This window comes from Phyllostomus hastatus, unplaced genomic scaffold (assembly GCF_019186645.2).
Source record: "Phyllostomus hastatus isolate PE091 unplaced genomic scaffold, TTU_PhHast_1.1 phas_scaffold_93, whole genome shotgun sequence".
Taxonomy (NCBI): Eukaryota; Metazoa; Chordata; class Mammalia; order Chiroptera; family Phyllostomidae; genus Phyllostomus; species Phyllostomus hastatus.
The window spans coordinates 35098420-35114026 of NW_025334042.1; the positions used below are offsets into that span (position 1 = coordinate 35098420).

Genomic DNA, 15607 nt, shown 5'->3' on the forward strand with positions numbered 1-15607 from the left:
TGGAGGTACATTTTGGTAAAATGGTAAAAATGAAGAGTTGAAAATTTTAAGTTTGAAAAGTTTAGGATTTGATAGGAAAAGAAGAGGGATTGGGTAGTTCTCTGCCAAATGAAATTCTTGGGAAGAAAAATTGGGTAGCAATGAGGAAGAGTATGAAAAATAGAAGAGTCCCCCCTGTTATGGATCAGATGGTAAAAAATATTTTTAGCAAAAAAGAAAAAAACAGAGGCACTGCTTTCTAGAGTAGAGATACAGTATAAAGGCACTGTCTCCGTGGTAGCTGTCTGCTCTGTAACATCAGAGCAGTTTTCCTCCCACTCCCAAAGTCACAAGATCTAATTATGCCTCATAAAGTGTTTCTGACAGATCCCTTTCCAGATGGCTTCGAGGTGAATGAAGTTCCTCTTGACTTCTACAGGATATATTTTGGTTGTATGCCTTTATTTGCCGTGTATGCTTTTATGAGTAGAAATTAAGGGCAGATTCTGCTAGACTGAACTGTTAAAGTTACCTTGACTTTCAGTAGTTTTCCTTGTCCCTCTGAGGAAGTCTCCTTCCCAACCTGATGCTTATGATGGGTGTGCCGAGCACTTACACCTGTTAGTCCTCTTCTTCCCACTGGTTTATTTGTAGGACCTTACTGAATGTCTGACTTTTTTTGTTTAACATAAGATGAGCCTCTGAAACACTGGAAAGCTATTGGAGGTTAATACTATTTTAGTGGGTGGTATTGGACAGTTTACAGAATTTTCCCCATTTGTTTGATACTTGCAGCAGCCAAGGGATGTATGTAGCACAGTTACCTCCATTTTATTGTACCATGAGGGAACTCAGGCCCTGAGAAATTATTTCCCTGAGATCATAAAATTGAACTATCATTTACTCAATGTTTACTATGTGTCAGCTAGGTGACCAGTAGTGTACTAGGTTTTGGAATGTCAAACATGACAAAGCCCTGTATAGCCAGGAGTTAAACCATAACTGATTTTGTTAATACACAGCCTTCTATAAAAATCGTGAAATGGCCCTGGCTGGTGTGGCTCAGCAGATTGAATAACAGCCTGTGAACCAAAGGGTTGCTGGTTCGACTCCTAGTCAGAGCACAACCTGGGTTGCAGGCCAGGTCCCCAGCAGGGGGCATGTGAGAGGCAACCATACTTTGAATTCTCTCCTTTTTTTTCTCCCCCCTAAAAATAAATAAATAAAATATTTTTTTAAGGAATTGTGAAATGGCTCTCAGACTATGCAGAGGTAACACTGCCAAAGGATTTTCACACAGAAGTTAGATTAAAGATAACTGACAATAGGAAAAAAATTACTTATCGTTCCCTAACTCATCAAATGTTGAATTAGGTGTTCTCAACCCTGGCTGAACATTAGAAATCGGCTGGAGAACTTTTTAAAAAGGCATATTGGTGAAGAGATAACTAGAAATTTACAGTTAAAAGAAAAAGTAAGTTGCCTGGCCAGTGTGGCTCAGTCGGTTGGAGTATCATCCTATACACCAAAAGATTGGGGGTGTGACTTCCAGTTAAGGCACATCCCTAGGCTGTGGGTTCAATCCACTGTTGGGGAGTATACAGAAGGCAGACAATCAGTGTTCCTCTCTCACATCAATGTTTCTCTCTTTTTCTTCTTTTCTCTCTAAAATCAATAAACATATTTAAAAAATATTAAAAATAAAAGAAAAGGTAAGTTTACAATAGCATCAAGAAACATTAAATATTTAAGGCTAATAATAATGGGATATGTAGAGGCACTAAAGAGAAAACTATACAACATTCTTGAGATAAATTGAGCAATAGTATGTGGAAGGATATCTCAAATTCATAGGTTAGAAAATTCTGTTATAAAGATGTCATTTCTCCCTAAATTAATACATTTAGTGCCATCTAAGTCTGAGGCCCAGCAGCATTTTTTTTATCTCTGTGTGTGTGTGTGTGTGTGTGTGTATAAATCAAGAAGCTACTTTCTAAAATTTACATGGAAGTGAAAAAGGGCCAAAAATAGTCAAGACAGTCTTGAAGAGGAAGAACAAATTTGGGGCAGAAAACGAGACGTAACCCTAATGTTAGCTTAGACAGAGACCAATGGAACACAAGAGTGCAGGCCCAAACCCTCACGGAAGGTTGCTTGACTTATGTGAAAGATGGAATCATAGGGAAACTGTATTTTCAGGAGAGGTTTCTATGTCAACTGCATGTGCATACGGAAAAGGGCCTTCCAAGCATGAAGGTTTCAAAAAGAGCATGAATGTTTTTCAAATTGTGTAGCTTCTTTCTGATAAGAACACCTCACTATCACTATAGAAATTTTATAAACAGTGAACTGTATAAACAAAGAGAAATCACTTAAAATATATTCCCAGGGATGCCTACATTTAATACCCCTACTAATTTTAAGTTACTGGTTGTTTAATAATATATTGTAATATCCTCATCCTTTTTTTCCTTACTGTCTTTTAAAGCAGTGAACAGTTTGGTTCTACAGATATTTCTTACTTGTGATTTATCTTCACCCCGGTTTACCTGTTTAGTAGATTATTTGAGAATTAGGTTGGACAAAGAAAGAACTGATGTACAGCTGGGACTAAGACACATAGAGGCCATGGCTGGTGTGGCTCAGTGGACTGTGAACAGGAAGGTCGCCAGTTTGATTCCTAGGCAGGCCACATGCCTGGGTTGAGGGCCAGGTCCCAGCTAGGGGCATATGAGAGGCAACCAACTGACATCAATGTTTCTCTCCCTCGTTTTTTCCCTCCCTTCTCCTCTCTCAAAAAATAAGTAAATAAAATCTTAAAAAAAAAAAGACACACAGAGAACCAGGGACAGAGTGAGTGAGTGAAACACAACCAGAAATGGAGGCAAGTGGACAGATGAGAAGGGCCTAGATGAGGTGCTGGAAAACTATTGTTATAACTTCTCTTTTATGTGGACTCTGAACTTGATCTTTAAACTAACAAAAAGCTCTTTTTTCCAGAATACCTGTGGTTCATCACTATATGTGAAGTATCTGGCATGAGCATTCAAATGACATTTTTGCCAATGTTGATGGCACCTTCTTTTGCAAGCTAGGTAATATAGTCCCGTTTGACAGGTGAAGAAATTGAGGTTCAAGGGAGTTAAGAAACTTGTCTAAGATCACACAGCTAGTAAATGATGGCATAAAATTGAAGCCAACTCTTTGTCTCCAGGATAACTTCAGAATTCAATAGATCATACTGTTCTTTCATTCCAGTGCATTCACAATTAGTAGTAGCTCCCCATGGCCGTTAGTTCTTAAATTCAGGGACTCTGTTCAGAATAGAGTTGCCACCAGATGGGGAATTTTTGTCAGCTCTGGGAGCCAGGTACCTTGAACATCCTCAGCCACTTTAAGTATTGTTTGCATCTTTTGAAATACCTTTTTACCACTTTAGTTCTTAGTCCTACCACTCACTAGCCGATTCACCCTGGTGGGCTGCTTCACCTCTTTAAGATTGTCCTCACCAGTGAAATAGGGGCAGTGACAATATTGATCTTGACTGGTTTTTCTTTCTGATCATTAAATTAGTAGTGTGCGTGTTCACATATATGATCTCTACAAATGGATATTAGCTGTGCATATATTACAATGAAACATTTCTCTTGTTCTAGGTATTACTGAGTTTTCTGTGGGGAAATTTAGGTACTTCAAGCTCAGCAGGCCCTTTCCAGAAGAAGCTATTTTGCGTAATATTTCCAGCAATGTGACTTTTCTTATTTTCCAAATACATTCACAGTATCAGAATACAACGATTTCTTTTTCTAAGGTAAGTACAAAGGATTATTTCTGTGCAAACTTCTCCATGTTTGGGGGCCGTGCATTTTAGTATAAGCATTAGAATTTGATGCCTCTTTCTGTTTAACTGTATATCTTACATTTTTAAACAAATTAAGTTTGTTTTTTTTTAAGTTAATGGTTTAGACTGGCTAAGAGGTGAGTGTGCCAGGCCTTACCTGAGCATGGTGACGTGTGGCGTAAAGGGAGGTGACGGAGTGCTGTGTTCGGCGGGGGGCGGGTCGGAGAGGGACGGGTTGTGCCAAATGTTTCCTGTCTGAATGTAGTTAGAGTTTTTCTCATGATTTCCCACTTTTTCTTTTTATTACTTTACCAGGCCCTTAATGATTTTTATCTGAGGATACATTTTAATGAGTTTTCATTTTTGTTTAGCCATTCAGTGTTGAAGTTTATTAAGACCTGTACATTTAATAAGACCCTTTAGGATCAACTTTATTCTTTGGCATCTCATGGAAACAAAAGAATCCTAACACAGAGTTCATCTTATCCAGGGGTGGGCTTCTGGCAGCATGTAGAACTCGTACAGAAGTCATCACTAACCCCCTAACCTCAACCTCAGATCTGGGAAGTTTTCAGATGCCTTGGATCAACCTAAGTTGTTAAAGACCTGCCATTTATTTTAACCTTTTATGCATCTATTTCTATTTGGTCTGTATGACCCATTAGACAAATAAATTCCACTCTGTGTAATGTTGTGTTTCTTTGTATTTGTCCTAAGCCTATCTTCTAATAATTGTCTGGGATTTGCTAAACAAAGCTCTCTTAGTCCAATTCATATATATTTTATAGGCATTGGTCATATTATCTTCCAAACTAAGTATTCTGTATTTTTTTTATTCGGATGTACTGCTCCTGTCATAAAGGGTTTGAAAGTGTGTGCATCGTGTGGTAGTTTAATAGACGAGAAATGGAAGTGTTCAGTCGAGGAAATCAGGAAAGAATACATTGTTAATTGAAAGAGATAACAGTGTCTATGACCCATACAGAAATCAAAACATGTTAAATTTCTTAACTTTCTTAGAGGAAAACCATGCCAATTACTTGGGAGAAGCCAGGTGTTTTCCTAGGACTATATTCAAAAGGAATCTTCCTATTCAGGCCCTTACATAGGAGACATAATAAAATGGCACTTACATAATTTCCTTCTTAACAACATGACGGCACAGACAACATTTGAAGGAAGAGAAAGGGTAGAGAAAAAAAGCATTCATATTTATTGCATACCTACATGTGCTAGGCTGGTGGTTCTTAGTTCCTGGGGCCATAGACTTTGAACCCGCTGCAATCTGTGGACTCTTTCTGGCAAAATGTGTAGATATATCTGTATGATTGATTTCACGGGGACCTCTGGAAACTCTCTGGGCCTCTGGGGCTTCTAGTTAGAAACCCCAGTGTCTGGTTTGCCATATAATTAGTTTAATTCTCATCACGGCTCAACAAAGTAGTTACAATGCCTATTTTTACCTCTGAGGAAACAGAGCTTGGATAAAGAGATGTCAACATAACTAATGTGACAAAAGGCTTGGATGAACAACACCTCGGGCCTCAATTTTCATGCAGAAGGAATCTTAGTTGTCTTTAATTATAATAATGTTTCTTCATTGTGCTGCGTTCCTTTAGTTCTCACTGAGTCTGTACTACTGAGATGATAAGCAGGACTGCAGTAGCTCTAGCAGTGAGTGGTCTGTGTGAAGAGAACTGTTTCTGTTTCCTGTGCCCTTCCTGATGAACTGTGGCCCTTTGGATTTTTTGGGTCATTGTGGTTGGATTGTTGAAACTGTTTGATCCATAATTTGTCAATTAGTATTTGGGTCATTCTCCCTTACGCTTGTCCAATTGAAACACACCTTTCACTTATGGAAAACGCAGTCTGCCAGTCAGTCTGCACTTACAGGAAAACTTGTCATGGAAACGTAACATATGCCAGTCACAATCCTCCAGCTCAGTTTTAGCTAAAAATAGGACTGTTAGTGTTCTAAGAACTTCCTGACCTCCTAGCCCATTATTCCCTGTTTCTGCATTGCTGTTTTTAATGTTCTGTGAAGCTCACTCTTGCCCTGAATCCCTCAGGAACAATATTCCACAGCTTATGAGACATTGCACTCCCCTAGTCCATGGGGTGTTTTCCCCTGAATAAAGGACATCAGACTCATTATGGAGTTCTTTTCATTTCATCATTCAATAGTAGTCTTAGTACCTGACATAGTAAGTCTTAATTTGGGGAACTGAAAAGCTTGGAAATTTTATTGCATCTGATCAAACAGCATGTATTTTCAATAGTTCTTTCATATGTCTGTGTAGGCACATTCACATAGAGGTGAAAAAAATTATTTAATTATCTAAAGAAGGCCTGTTTTTATTCCTTTTGCTTTGAGAAGGTTTGGAATAGGACATGCATACTAGATCAGCTCTGGAATTTACATACTTTGCTCAACTCCCTATTCATAAAGACTCTTTTCTCCCTTACTGCAGACTTTCCTTCCCAGTACCTCAGCAACAGGCATTGACAAAGGACTGGTTTTCATTCTTAGACCAGAACAGAGTATGTGCTTTTGGTATATGGAGGCTTTAGATGCTGAACCTGTCCAAAATATGGCCATCCCACTCTCCTACTCAGAAACAGGTAACCTTTCTGTCTTTGACTCCCATTGCTGTCCAGAATATGGGGCTTGTTCATTCATGAAAATTTAGGGAGAACTGTAATCTTATTAAAAGTATTTATTGCAAACACAGTATATTTCATCAGGAAGGTTTTAATAGCAAGGGAGCCAGAGAATTGGCATGATGATTGAAAACCTAGGCAGGGACTAGAGTACATTTATTCATTCAAAAAACATTTAAGGAGTTCTTGGAGAAGCAGTAACAAAAAGACAAGACATAGTCCTGAACATTTGAGATAGTTATTCTAGGCAGAGGAAGGTGCTAAAGAAAAATGGAGTACTTGGAGAATGGCAAATACTGGGTGTTTCATAGTGTCTCCTGCATGCCAGGCACTGTTTCTGGGGGATGCGAACTGCCCCGGAATAAGCATAAGGCCAGGGAGTAGTCAGGAAAGTAAGAGAAGAGCCAGGAGGTTTTGCCTGAAATAAGGAGTGGTAAATAGTACATTGCAGAGAGGTCAGAAGAAATGACTGACAGTGTCCATTTCAAAGTGCAGTCAGTGGTGGCCTTTAAGGAGAGTCATTTTAGTGCCTCATTGGGGATGAAAACTAGATTACAGTGACTGAAGAGTAAAGATGAGGTGAGGAAATTTAGACTACCCTGAAAGTTTGATGGTAACAAGGAGAGAGAGCAGTAGGTAGTAAAGGAAGAAGAATCCCCAAAGTGACCAGAATCAAAGAAAGACAATATTATCTGTAACAAAAGTGTAACCTGATCAAAAACCATGGACTTCAAGCCTCCATGAAGGACAGTGTACAAAGAAAAATGATGAACAATGGAACTTGTTCCACAATTAAAATACATATCCTTTTCTCCCATATGGTAAATACTCATAAATGTAGTGAAAGGAAATTATGAAAGATCACAGAATTTTGAGAAAAAACCCACACCATGTTAAAACACGTGCACGGGGTATCTCCATTTCAAATCTTGCAGAGTCGACCACCAGAATTCCTTAGTTTGAGGAACGTAGGACCTAACTGTGGGAATGAGCGGATGAGTGTATGCAGTTGAGATCTTATCCATCCTTAACTTGGTTCACCTTGTGTTCTGTCTTACCTCAGGCTCTCCACTTGAGCCCACTATATACAGTTCTTTGTATGGAGTTGAGCTCATCTCAAATGACTGACTGAAGTTTTGCCTTGCTTAAAGGTCATGAATAGGATTTCTAGTAAGAACAGCTGTTTGAGCCATATTATTAATAAAATGAAATACTCAAAATTTATTTTGTGTTTAATTAAGCATTCAAATAATGTACAAGTACACTGGTTTTGGAGGTCTTTTGAGATCTTTTACTCTTTCATGTACACACAAAGACTTTTCTGGAACTGAGGATGACACTGTCTTTCTCCCTGTTGAAAGAAGCATGTAAAAAGTGGACACCCCCTTCTCCATTTCTCAGGAGTCCCTTTTTCTTTGGTAGTGTTTTTTTTCCCCCTCTCCATCCCTGGATTCTTACGCTCTCTTTTGTGGGGTCATAGACCCCAAAATCTAATAAAAACCTATCTCCCTAGGAAATGCGCACATTCAACATGCCATTTCAGGTATTCATGGAAGCCCTGAAACCCATTCTTGGATCTCAGCTTAATAATCTTGTCCCTTCTGACCATTTCAACTCCAGAATTTGGCAAACCACAGACTGAGCCAGATCCTGCCCACTGACCATTAGTATGTAAAGTCTTGTTGGAGCGCAGCCATGCCTATTTGCTTATGTGTTGTCGTCTATGGCCATTCTTGTGCCCTGAGGGTAGGGTCAAGTGGTTGCCACAGAGACCATCGGGCCCTTGAAGCTTAAAATAGGCACTCTTTTTAGGGAGAAAAGATTTACTGACTCCTGTTCTAGAACCCTTAACCTCAGTTTATTAGGTCATACAAAACTAGAAGCTGTGTAATTAACTTCTATACGTAAAGTTCTTGTAAAAGTAGAGTTCAGTTTTTCTCAGTATAATTTGAATATATGAAAATTCTGTGTCGAGTGACTTTCTTATTTTTCATCCAGATCCTATCCCTGGAGGCTGTAATTTGGAGTTTGATTTAGATGTTGATCCCAACATTTACTTGGAGTATGATTTCTTTGAAACAACTATCAAATTTGCCCCAGCAAACCTAGGCTATGCAAGGTATGTCTGTCTCTTAAAATTACTTTTAGAACATTCATGACTAGCTGTTCTATAGATTCCGTGAACTCTTTCAAAATTCATTATTCTATTTAGTAAAATTGAGTTGTTTAATTTTTTGAATGAAAGTAATTCATATGTTATAACTAATGCTGGAGCTGTCATGTATAGTTAATATTGCCTTCTCCAATTGTATGAAGAGCCAGATGTTGAGTCTCTATTATGAACTTACAAGTACATCTTAGTTTCTGTAAAGAGTTTAATTATTTTTAAGTATATTTTATTGATTATGCTGCTACAGTTGTACCAATTTTTTCCCCTTTGCTCCCCTCCACCTAGTACCCCCCTTACCTCCAGCAATTCCCTCCCCCTTAGTTCATGTCCATGGGTCATACATACAAGTTCTTTGGCTTCTCCATTTACTATACTATTCTAACATCCTCTTGTCTATTTTTTACTTACCAACTATGCTTCTTAATCCCTGTACCCTTTTCACCATGCCTCCTCCCCTATGCTCCCCCTCCCCCTCCCAACCAATAACCCTCCAAATGATTCCATATCTATGATTCTGTTCCTGTTCTGGTTGTTTGCTTAGGGGTTTTTTGGTTTGGTTTGGTTTGGTTTGGTTTTTATTCAGTTGTTGATACTTGTGAGTTTGTTGTCATTTTAATGTTCAGAGTTTTGATCATCTTTTTTCTAAGTAAGTCTTATTAACATTTCTTGTAATAATGGTCTCGTGATGGCTTTACCTTGTCTGGGGAGGACTTTATCTTCCCTTCCATTTGAAATGATAGCTTTGCTGGATAGAGTAATGTAGGTTGTAGGTCCTTGCGTTTCATCACTTTGAATACATCTTGCCAGTCCCTTCTTGCCTGCAAAGTTTCTTTTGAGAAATCAGTTGATAGTCTTATGGGAACTCCCCTGTAGGTAACTAACTTCTTTTCTCATGCTGCTTTTAAAATTCTTTCTGTCTTTAACCTTTGGCATTTTAATTATGATGTCTTAGTGTGTGCCTCTTTGGGTCTAACTTGTTTGGTACTCTCTGTGCTTCCAGGACTTGTGATTTGCCAAATTAGGGAAGTTTTCTTTCACTGTTTTTTGAAATAAGTTTTCAATTTCTTGCTCTTCTTCTTCTCTTTCTGGCAGCCCTATGATTTGGATGTGGGCCCCTTTGGAGATGTCCCCAGATGCTTCTTATACCATCTTTTGTTTTTTTGAATTCTTGTTTCTTTTTTCTGTTCTGGTTGAATGCTTATTTCTTCCTTATGTTCCAAAGCATTGATTTGAACCTTGGTTTCCTTCCCCTCACTATTGGTTCCCTGTGGATTTTTCTTTATTTCACTTAGTGTAACCTTCATTTCTACCTGGGCCTTTTTTATGCTGTTGCCATGCTCAATGAGTTCTCTGAGCATCCTGATCACCAGTGTTTTGAACTCTGCATCTGATAGGTTGGCTATTTCCACTTCATTTAGTTCTTTTGGGGGGTTTTGTTCAGTTCTTTCATTTGGGCCATATTTCTTTGTCTCCTCAATTTGGCAGCCCCCCTGAGTTTTGCTTCTGTGTATTAGGTAGAGCTGCTTTGATTTCCTGTCTTATCACACCTGTTAAGTTGTATGAGGCAGAGCTTTAGGTATTTACCATCGTTGGACAACCCGCTTCACACTTGCGTGGCTCTGTGTGGGGGGAGGGCTCGGAGAGAGGACAGTGCCACTGCCTGGCTTCTGGAGGTTTGCCCGGCACTTGCCCCATTTCGTCACTTCACCCACTTCCCGTATGTGACTGGTGCCCTTCCTGCTGTTGCTCTGGTGGTGAGGCCCACTGCGGGTGGGTTTGCCTATGTTAAGTCCATGTGGGCCCTTTAAATGGACTCTGCTGAAAAACTGGCACTTTCTTCTGTCACCCCCACTGGTTTTTACAGCCAGAAGTTATGGGGCTTTATCTTACAGGCACTGGAACCCTGGGCTGTGCAGTCTGGCTTGGGGCTGGGATCACTTGCTCCCAAGGCATCCCTCCCAGTTTTCATCCACCACACGTGACTGTGGGTGTGCCCATTCCACCGCTTCTGCTGCCCCTCTGCCCTGACTTCACATCCCCACCCCTCTTCCTCATCGGGATCAGTGTGGCTTCTTTAAATCCTTGGTTGTTGAACTTCCATACAGTCCGATTTTATGGTGGTTCTGGGTGTTGCTTGTTTTGGGGTTTAGTTGTAATTCTCCTTGTGGTTGCACAGGGAGGGAAGGCATGTCTGCCTGTGCCTCCATCTTGACCAGAAGTCCTGTGAAGAGTTTTAAATACAGAAAGCATTTTGGAGCTGTGAAGCCTACTTTTTTTTTGTAAGGATTTTATTATTTTAATGAAAACTCTGCTTTAGTTTCTACTTTAATAATAGTGATAGCTAACATTTGAGTAATATTTGAATGTTCTCTGTGCATCATCCACAGTGCTGAGTGCTCTATGTTGTCATTTAATTCTAAAAATTTTATTAAGAAGTGGCAATTGTTCTTATCTTACAGAGAGGTTCCCTAAGGGTCATTAAGATTAAGTGCCTTGCCTACTTACAGTTAACAAATGGCAAAGCTGGCACTTGACTCCAGACCTGACTGCTGACATTAACATCTGGCTCTTTAACCGTACTGCTTGTCAGTGTATCATCATTCTTCAGAATGCCAGCACTGGAACCGTTGTTTCAGAAGTTTGAAATTTGATCTTTTGGCTCGTTTTTATAGATGGATCCTCCCCCACAAGGGATTGATGTTCAGTTTTGTTGCTTGACTTTAGAGGCACAGAATCTCCGCCATGTGACGTCAGCACGGGACAGGACACTAGGTGGAGATTGCAGTATGACGTATATCAGTATTTTCTGCCTGAGAACGACCTCACCGAAGAGGCGCTGCTGAAGCATCTGCAGAGGATGGCGGAAGTGCCTCATGTGACCGCGAATGCTATTAAGGTAAACAGTCCGACTCTCTTGATTTGAGGGGCTGGATTGCAACACCTTTGTATGAGTTTGAGTAGAGGAGAAGTTACCAGGAGCTTATTATTTTACTCTTCACTTGGTCTTTCTAGGATTCTCACTTTATTCTCTTTTATTTTGTTACCATCTTAGGAGGCTTTGCAAGTGATACCTCAAAGTAATGTTGGCCTTTTAAGGAGATGCATGTAAATTATGTTACATTTTAGTTGCAACCACATACATGACCTGGTAATCTTGATATATGGATGGGAGTGGTGGTAATTTTTTATGTACTCCTACACCTATTAGATTAAAACTTTTGGCAAATATAAAGGTTATAGCATTTTGAGAGAAAAAAAAGAGAAACTATTTAAGGGTGTACTCATTGGCATGGCATTATTATTTAAGCCCAAGCTCCAAGTCTCTACCTTGGAGAAAAAATTTCCCCGAGCTTTTGAACCTCCATTCTCGTTACTCCGCACGTGAGGCATGGACCAGAAGGAATGGCATCGCCTGGGAGTTCCTTAGAGTCGCAGACTCTTGGGCTTCACTCCAGACTTCCACAATCATAACTGGCATTTTATGAGATCCCCCTGTGATTCCTGTGCACATTAAAATTTCAGATTCAGGGCAGGATTTTATGTCTTAAAAGGTGCTTGATAGCCATCTAATATACAAGGTCATCCTTAGTCTCATGGTTGATGGGTAGTGTTTTTCTAGACTACTCTGATTCTCCCCAGAAGGTTGGGAGAGTGCCAGATTCTATAGAAAGAAGTCATTGGCACAGAGCTTGTGTGGTTAGCCCAGGAGGTCAGTCTGCTGTAGAGCGAGATCTCATTTTGTTACTGTGTCACCTAGGATGTCTTCACCCCGTGCTAAGAGGGAGCCTTGGACAAGAAAACTGATTGTGCTTGTTTATAAATTGGGGAAAGTGTGTAGTTTATCCTTTTAAAATAAGAAATTTTGAAGACCATGTTTATTCTTACAAAGAGTATAAGAACTCACAGAACAGGGCCTTTTAAGGTTACTTTTTAACATTTAGTTAAGAGAATATTGTGTGCCAGAATTCAAGGAAGCTCTTGGTGATTAGTGAGGACATGGCAAAAAGGCCCTGGAGCCTATTTGAGGAGGCTCACACTTGCCAACTTTGGGACAACTCAGTGAACAAAAAGCAAATGATTAATTATAGTCTTGAATTAAGAAAAACAAGTTTGTACTGATAAAAAAAGAAAAAGAAAAAGCTTGCTTCCTTTGGAAGAGACTCTTAGACCAAATAATTCTTAAAATTTATACAGGGAAGGAGGAACTATAAATCATTCTCAGTTTATGAGAGAAAGCTCTTTACAGAATAATGCCAACTAGTAAGTGTAGAAGGAATAGAAAATCAGTCTTTTGTGACCCTCAATGAAATAATTGAGGCAAGGATCATTAGGTGAAAGATTGTTGAGGGACAGGTTATTACCAGAATGCCTAACTGGCACCTGCAGAGTGCCCTGGCCAGTGTGGCTGGGTTGGGTGTTGTCTCGCAAAATGAAAGGTTATCAGTTCCATTCCTGGTCAGGGCACATGCCTGGGTTGTAGGTTTGGTCCCAGTCAGAGCCTGTACAAGAGGCAGCTGATTGATGCTTCTTTCCCTTTCTTTCACCCTCCCTTCCCCTCTCTCTAAATATAAATAAAATCTTTAAAAAAAATAGCACCCCCAGTTTAATCCTATTTGTAAAGAGAAAACGGTTTTTAGAATGGAGTGATCTGATTGTTTTCTCCTTATCCATGTGGTCAACATAGCTTCACTGACAGTGGGTCCACCTGCATTATGTGCTCATATAAATGCAGGTTGACATTTCACCATTACCATCACCTGTGGAATGTTCTAACAGTGTTTAACCCGAATTTAGTCCTGGGAGTTCCTGTTTATAGGAACCAGTGGGGGATAAAAGTACAAGTGGGACACCATGAGCACAATCTGAAAAATGCAGATTGTGGACTACTCTATGAAGTGACTGCCCTTAATCTCTGCAAAAGGCATTGGGTGAGTGGGAGTAGGGGAGTGGGAAGGACTTCTGGATTACTGAGATGAGCACTGTGCATGGAACTTGGCTGCATCTTGGTTAAAGGGGAGAAAAGCTATAAAAATGTTTAGAAAAAATCTGAATATGGACCTTGTATCACATAAGAAATTATTGATTTTCTTAGGAGAGCTAAAGTATTGTGGGCATGTAGGAGACTATGCTTCATATATCATATTGTGCTACTGAAGTGGTGGTAGAGGAATTGGTGGCATAGCATTGGCGTCACCAGAGAAATTGATGGAAAAGCAGAAAGTCAGGTGCCTCCTCTGACCAACAGATTCAGAATCTTAATTTTAACAGACTGTCCAATTCATAGGCACATTAAGTTTGAGAAACACTGCTTTACGACGTGCATGCTGAGGTATAATATTTAGAAGTGGAAGGCCATGATATCTGTAACTTACTTTGAAATGGTTCAGCAGGAAAAAATAGAGGGGAGGAGGAGAAGGAGGGAGGGATAGAAAAGCAAATATGGGAAAATATTAACAGTGGTTAAATCTAAGTGGTGGTGTGTTTATTCATTGTCTTATTATTTCGCTATTTCTGTAAGGAAAGTTGCATAATAAAAACTTGAGTGAATACGAGGTACATTTTGTTGAACTTGACCAAATTCTTTGCCCAGGAAACATTTATGCAGACTAAACAAGATTTTTAAACAGTGAAAGTCCTCTAAGAGTCTCACAATTACTTATTCCAGAAAATATAATATATAATTTTCTCACTTATTAGGAACATAACTTTGTATTATGATTACATGGGGTTTTTGTTTCTTCTGTTATATGTATTACCTATTTAAGAATGACCTTTAAAAAGGAATTTTTTTTTAAACAAACCCATCATTTTTTTAAAGATTTTATTTATTTTTAGAGAGGGAAGGGAGGGAGGGGGAGAGAGAGAGAAACATCAATGTGGGGTTGCTGGGGCCCGTGGCCTGCAACCCAGGTATGTGGCCTGACTGGGAATCGAACCTGCGACACTTTGGTTCACAGCCCACACTCAATCCACTGAGCTACGCCAGCCAGGGCTTAAAAAGGAATTTTTGAAGTTAAGGAATATTGCATAACACAACTACATGCAATGTTTTCTAATTTCAGAGCCTGTTAAACAGAAATAAGTGGGTGCTGTCTGGGAGGTGTTAACAGACTCTGTCAGCTCTGTGACTAGTCGTCATAGCTAACATTTGCTGAGCACTTCCCCTGTGCTGGGCATTGTGCTAAGTACGGAGGGAAGGCTAGTGAGCAAGATACATGTGGTTCCTGCCTCTCTGCTGTTCATAATCTAGCAAATGAAAAAAAATTATTTTTTGCTTTGTTCTAACTAGCCTTTACATGTTATGTAGATCTTATTTTACTTAATTGCTAACATTAACACTATACAAAGCTTTGAAAACATTTGGGTAAGAGCTTGTTTATAGTAGTTTATAGTAAAAAAGTATTAAATATTCCCTGTATATTGTTTATAGTATAGTAGTGCCTACAAACTGTGTAGGACAATTTTTTGACAATGCTAAATAGGTTGGTGTATATTTTAAACAAGAATTATATTTAAATTTTAAAATTATCACATGTAAGTAGATTATAACAGAACAGCCTTTTAAAAAAAATCTAAGCATTAATCATGCATTATCTTGGCTTCAGGTGGTTACTCTGACAGCTAACGATAAGACCAGTGTCTCCTTCTCCTCCCTCCGGGGACAAGGTGTCATTTATAATGTCATTGTTTGGGACCCGGTTCTCAATACGTCTGCTGCATATGTTCCTGCTCACACATATGCTTGCAGGTTTGAGGCGATGGGAGGCAACTGTTCTTCTCTTGGTGAGTATTGTATTTAAACTTGGCAAGTTCTTCGTTGGCTTTGCAGATCTCTTATCAGCTAATATGGAACTTAAGAATACTAAAAAGTGCTTTTGTACAGTATTCATTTCCTCATTCATTCATTCGTTCATTCTACAAATGCCTTCTAAGCCCTTATACTACTTCACTCTCTA

General features: G+C 39.4%; 1 protein-coding gene across 2 annotated transcripts in view; it reads left to right on the forward strand.

The window, feature by feature from the left end:
* TM7SF3 (transmembrane 7 superfamily member 3) overlaps nt 1–15607 on the forward strand; it is a 29097-nt gene that overhangs the window by 2441 nt on the left and 11049 nt on the right. For both annotated transcript variants that reach the window (XM_045829894.1, XM_045829895.1), the window contains exons 2-6: nt 3636–3790; nt 6292–6442; nt 8480–8600; nt 11376–11547; nt 15257–15434. In XM_045829894.1, the coding sequence (XP_045685850.1) occupies nt 3636–3790; nt 6292–6442; nt 8480–8600; nt 11376–11547; nt 15257–15434 (777 nt within the window). The remainder of the gene's footprint in view (nt 1–3635; nt 3791–6291; nt 6443–8479; nt 8601–11375; nt 11548–15256; nt 15435–15607) is intronic.